Below are 5,298 nucleotides of genomic sequence, written 5' to 3'. Positions count from 1 at the left end.
CCTTTTTTTTTACGTTGTGTGCGCGGCGTCGCAGCCCCGTTGCTTTTTTTTTTTTTTTTTTTTCTTTTTTGAGAGGGGGAGGGGGGAACCGAAGATGTCTGCAATTTTGACTCCTCCTCTCTTCCTTTTCTTTCTTTTTTTCGGTTGGTTGTTTCCCCTGCGGTGATGTCCCCGTGGGAGGCTGCTGCTGCTGCTGGCCACATCCCCGCTCCTTTTTTTTTTTTTTTTTTCCCTGCCTTCTTCTCTTCTTTTCTTGTCTTTTTGTGTTTAAGAAAAACAAAAACAACAACAACAACAAAAAACAGGTCAAACCGCTGCGCGGCATCATAAAAAAAAAAAAAAAAAAAAAAAACAATCAAAAAACAAAACGGCGAAGGAAGGAGGACCAAAACACGGAAAGAAGGAAAGAAAGGAGGGCAGTCAGCGGACCCACCGGGCAGCAGTAAACCACACGGGCGGGATTGCCGCTCCTTCCACTTTTTAATTATTTCCCCTCCCCCCCCCCCCCCTTTTTTTTTTTTTATCGCCTTCTTCCTTCCTTTCTTTTTTTTCTTTTTCTTTCACTTCTCTGCCGCGTCGCGCTGTCTTTTTTCTCTTTTGTTTTCACGCGGAGGGCCGCTGGAGAGAAGAAGTGGGGGGACACAACGGCCAGGGGAAAAAACAAAAAAACAAAACAAAACAAAACAAAAAAACGTTCACACACACTCGCAGGGACAAAATTTATTATCAGACGGCACGTACAATTTTACCGTCCGTGTGCACCTGCGGGTCCTCCTTCCATCGTCGCCACCCTCGCCGCAGTAGGACTGTGGCAATCGAGGGCGCACGTTTAGACCCCACCATCAAAAAGGGGAAGGGGGAAGGAGAGGGAGAGGCAAATTCCACTGCAAAGCTTTAAAAAAAAAAAAAAAGGAAAAGAATCAAAGAGAGGAGCGAGTCTGTTTTATTTCATTGTTTTATTCCTGTGGCCCATTGCATTTTCCACAAACTAACACACAGAGAGAGACAAACAAACAAAAAACCGTCTTTATTATTATTATTTTTGCCTTAGCATTTGCGGCGTTGTTGTCGCGGCCATTTTGTTTCTTGACATTTTGTCCGGGCGATAACACTTTATCTTTTCATGCCTCAGTCTTCGCTAACGGCGACGAGGCGAGGAAAAACGGCAATGCAAAAGCGCAACCCGCCTGTTGCGGCCGTGCGAGAGTATTTGATGCCTTTTGGTGGGCCGGTGACGTGGCACGCGGTACCTCGGGCGGCGTGTTGCCATTGCGCCGCTTCTGGCTCCGCGCGAGCCTTGACTGCGCCCACACCCAAGAGAATAATGACAGTTCACAGGAGGAAAGGCGGTCAGACCTTTCCCTCTGATCCAGCGCGGGTAATACCGGATTCAATGAGAAAAAAAGGTTTAACCTGGAGCGAGTCTTCAGGAATGGGCGCATTGGATGATGTGGTCCTTGCGCCACAAAGACATTTTGCCCATTCATCTGTCATGTCCCCCTCATCAGCGAGTTTTCTTTCTGCGGGGTTTGTGCGGCTCACGTCGGAGGCTGCTGCCGTCCGTATTGTGAACAGTGCTGTTGCTTCTGGCGTCAACGGTGGTGATGATGAAAGCAATTCACGGTTGTCATTGAGTCGGCGAGGTTTGTCGGTACACGCACCACCATTTCAGCCGCGCACACCTACGGCTTTGAGTGCGCTGTCGTCAAGAATTGAGGCTTCAGAATTGGGGGATTTGCTTTCTGGACAAAACGCCCAGCAGCAGGAGTTGAGTAGCAGCGGCGATGTTGCCGTTGGCTGTCTCCAGTCTCAGAGGGTACGTACGTCAGGCTTGGAGTTTCCCCGCACCCCGCTGGTTATAGAATCGGCAGGAGTGTACGTACCCACAACTATTGGTAGTGTTGCTGGTGGTATCTTGCCTCATGCATCGTCTACGGCGTCGTTCTTTGGCGGTGACTCGTTGCAATTATCATCTTCTTTGCCTCCAGTTTCCCCTTCCGTTTCCACACGACTCCAACAAAGACATGTGCATCACAGTAGCCTCAACGTTGCTGGTGGCAGTTCCGACACAGTTTTTTGTCTTTCTGATATGAAAGAAGAGAATTCTTGTGACAATGTTCGTCACCGCCGTGTCCCTTTTACTGATGCCGAAGCGATGGATGAAGCAGCGATGCTTCATCAGCTTCGTGGCAGCAGTGGAAGCAGCACTGATGTCGATGATGATGACGACGATGACGACGACGCCGTCTGCATGGAACAGCTTCAACATCTGCAGACATTTGATATTACTACGACGCTTCCAAAGGATGTTGATGCCTGTCACTATGCGGGGGGATTTTGGGATTTGGAGGGCCCTTCTGCCCAAACGCGACGTTTTTTGCTTAGGGGCACATCGTCTACGGCTTCCCTCGCTTTAACAACGCACAGCAGCTGTGGTTCTCCTGCCTGTAACGTGGAGAATGACGTTGTCAGGGACTGCAGGGGCGGAACTGGTTTTAATGATGAAGATGATGATCTTTGGGAAATGAACAGCAGCGCATACGCGGATAGTTTGGACGACGCACAGGTGGAGTGGATCGAACAGCAGCTACAAGCAAAGGAGAACCCCGATGATTTTTTCTTCTAAACAACAGGAATAATCTCACCCGCCCAAATATATATATATATATATATATATATATATATATATAAAGGAAAGACACACACAGACAAACACACACGCACACACACACAAAAAAAAAAACACGCTCAACTTGACTGGGAAGAGTAGCAGGGAGAGAAAGAAGGATTGCGAGTGCAAGTTTATTTAATTTTGTTCTATGTGCTCTTTTGGCTCTTTTTTTTTTTTTTTCTCTCTCTCTCTCTTTCTCTCTTTCTCTCTCTGTGTGTGTGTTTGTGTCTGTATTTGCGAGGGGTTGCTTTTCTCCATGCGCATGTCAACGACTCGCGTGAGGTGTTGATGTGTCTTGGACTAATGGTTGCAGTAACGGAACACAGGAACATGTTGTGTTGTGCCATACATATATATATATATATATATATGTGTTTTTATATATTTCTATATTTCCTTTTTTTTTTTTTTTGGCGGGCGGAGCAAATTAGTTTAAATGGAATGTTTCTCGTTATATAAAGCGGGCAAATACGTATGAAAAGTTTTCTTATCTCGATGGATAGGGATGGAGGGGTTAGGGTGGACGGTGAGAAGAAACAAAGAAGGAGAGGTGGAATGAAGGCAGCACCGGCCAGAAAGTATGGCGAGCGTAAATTCCGTTTTTTTTTTTTTTTTTTTTTTTAAGGGGTGACTGAGTTGTGAGGAATGAGAGCCCGGAGACGCGAGCATCCGCCCCCCACCACCTCCCCACCCGACTCTGCCGCTCGGTTCACATCGCCGCCCCTCCACTCACTGGCCCCTGTGCTTTTTTTCTTTTTTTTTTGTGTGTGTGCTTTGATTTGTCTTTGACTTTATATTCCTTTCACGGCTGAGACTTTTTTTTTTTTTTTGGTTGCTTCCCTTCTGTGCGGCTTGTGGCGCGCCTCGTTGGTGTCCGGCGGCCGCAGGGGGAACGAGGCGGGAGAGGGACTTTTTTTTTTTTTTTGTAAACAACCGGCGGGAAAAAAAAAATAAAAAAAGGAATGCGGGAGTGGGGGAACGAGTGGGGATAAATCTGCTGCCCATTTCGGGCGCAATTATTAATACGGGCGTGTGTGTGTTGTGTGGATGCCTCCACTCAAAAAATATGTTGAAAGGAAAAAAGAGGAAAAAAAAAAAAAGAATGAAAGAAAGAAAGAAAGAGAAAAAAGAGAAAACAAACAAAAACAGAAAAATGAACATAAACAAAAAGAAAGAAGGAATAAAAAAAAAAAAAAAAAGAAAAAAGGCGAAGGATTCAAAAAAAAAAGATGCATCGTTTCCAAAAAAAAAAAAAAAAAACGAGAAAAAAAAATATAATTTTTTATTCCTTTGGCGTCTATTTGTGTGTATTTTGCTCCTCTGTGAGTGGCCTCCTTTTTTTTTTTTTTTTCTCTTTTTCTTCTTTCTCCGCTTGCAAGGCAAGCGATGGCCGTGGGGAAGAGGGCAATGGGTCCTTTTCCCCAACGTTTACCTGCACGCTCTCTGTGCGTGTGGGATTGGTGTTTTGGACACTGTTTTTACTATCCTGTGCTTTCTTCTTCTCCCTTTGAGGAGCAGGTGGTTTTTTACAAGAGCTCCCAGGCTGTTGGCGGCGTGGACAAGGCATGAAGGACACCTACCGGGTGGGAAAGGCCAACTCGACACGGTAAATACTCATTGCACGTATATAAAAAACAAGTTCCGTTGCGTTTGGCCGATGCGGTCCTTCGTGCTTTGTTGTTTATTGCACAGCCATACTTTTTTCCCCTGAAGCGTGGCGATTCTTATTGCTATTTTCCACCATGTTGGCTTTTTGTCGTGCCTTCTATTCTTGTAAACGCCCGCGGTCTTCGCCGCTTGCTTTGCAAACTGGGTCTTCCTTGCGCGTGCTCAAAAATCTCGTTGCCGGAGCTGCACGTGCGCAGAAACAACCCTGCTGACGCTTTCTCGTAAAGAATTTGCCCGATCTAAGGCCAGACAAACGACTAATTCGGTGGCATGGCGATGACCCACAGCACAAGAACGCCGACCGCCATCTCCAAGCGCGTCTGCCTCACACCAAGTGGGGATATGAAAGGAAGCCCCGGGCCCCGGAGAGGGAGTTGCAGCGAAGGGCGCGAAACACAACCACGCCACAAAGCCGCACTGGGCAAGCGCGGTGGCACGTCAATCTGTTGCCGCCGAGAATAAGTAAAAGAACAAACCAATGAATGAGGACATGAGAGAGAGAGAAGGCACATACCAGGAGCATCTAAGCTCCGTCGCATTTGCGAAGGGCTTTGCGTTTCCTCGCCGCGCGGAGGCAATGTTGGGCGCAGAGCGCTTCCACCTTGAAAAGAAACTGCGCCAGCATCTTTGTGAAGTAAATCCTCTTCACTTCCCCGGTTCCTGCCCCATGCTTTTTTTTTTTTATTTGGCGCCTGCGGATCCGGGCAGCGGAGTATACGCAGGGTTTTCCCATCGCAATGTTGGCGTCGGCCGTTTTCCGCGACGCTCGGTCCCTGATTGTTCTGCGTTTGAATACTTCATCGTGGCGCCAGGGGCCCGCCACCGAGGGACGCGGGCGCGATTTTTCGGGACGCCGAAAAGCCAACATTCCGCAGCGCAGCGCTCCGGAACTCCGTCACTGCCGCGCCGGGATTTGGTTGTCGCCACGCTGCCCATGCATGGGTGTAAATCCCGCAATG

The 5,298-nt window shown here is 47.8% G+C and overlaps 1 protein-coding gene across 1 annotated transcript, besides 16 other annotated features; it reads left to right on the top strand.

Moving 5' to 3' along the window:
• Nucleotides 1-5,298: a sequence feature (heterozygous, non-Esmeraldo-like haplotype).
• Nucleotides 44-70: a microsatellite.
• Nucleotides 212-262: a sequence feature (A-rich).
• Nucleotides 273-301: a microsatellite.
• Nucleotides 329-368: a microsatellite.
• Nucleotides 508-570: a sequence feature (A-rich).
• Nucleotides 666-689: a microsatellite.
• Tc00.1047053510333.10 (hypothetical protein, conserved) lies at nucleotides 1,124-2,626 on the top strand (the record flags this gene model as incomplete). The annotated part of the gene is made up of 1 exon (XM_799039.1): nucleotides 1,124-2,626. One exon carries the CDS (start codon nucleotides 1,124-1,126, stop codon nucleotides 2,624-2,626), a length of 1,503 nt encoding a protein of 500 aa, XP_804132.1.
• Nucleotides 2,210-2,246: a microsatellite.
• Nucleotides 2,654-2,690: a microsatellite.
• Nucleotides 2,699-2,733: a microsatellite.
• Nucleotides 2,834-2,883: a sequence feature (GA-rich).
• Nucleotides 3,017-3,064: a microsatellite.
• Nucleotides 3,271-3,293: a microsatellite.
• Nucleotides 3,744-3,877: a sequence feature (T-rich).
• Nucleotides 3,914-3,944: a microsatellite.
• Nucleotides 4,007-4,037: a microsatellite.

This window comes from Trypanosoma cruzi, genomic scaffold (genome assembly GCF_000209065.1).
Source record: "Trypanosoma cruzi strain CL Brener 1047053516715 genomic scaffold, whole genome shotgun sequence".
NCBI classification, from domain to species: Eukaryota; Euglenozoa; class Kinetoplastea; order Trypanosomatida; family Trypanosomatidae; genus Trypanosoma; species Trypanosoma cruzi.
The sequence above is the reverse complement of the archived record's forward strand: the minus strand, read 5'-3'. Positions and strand labels throughout refer to the sequence as shown.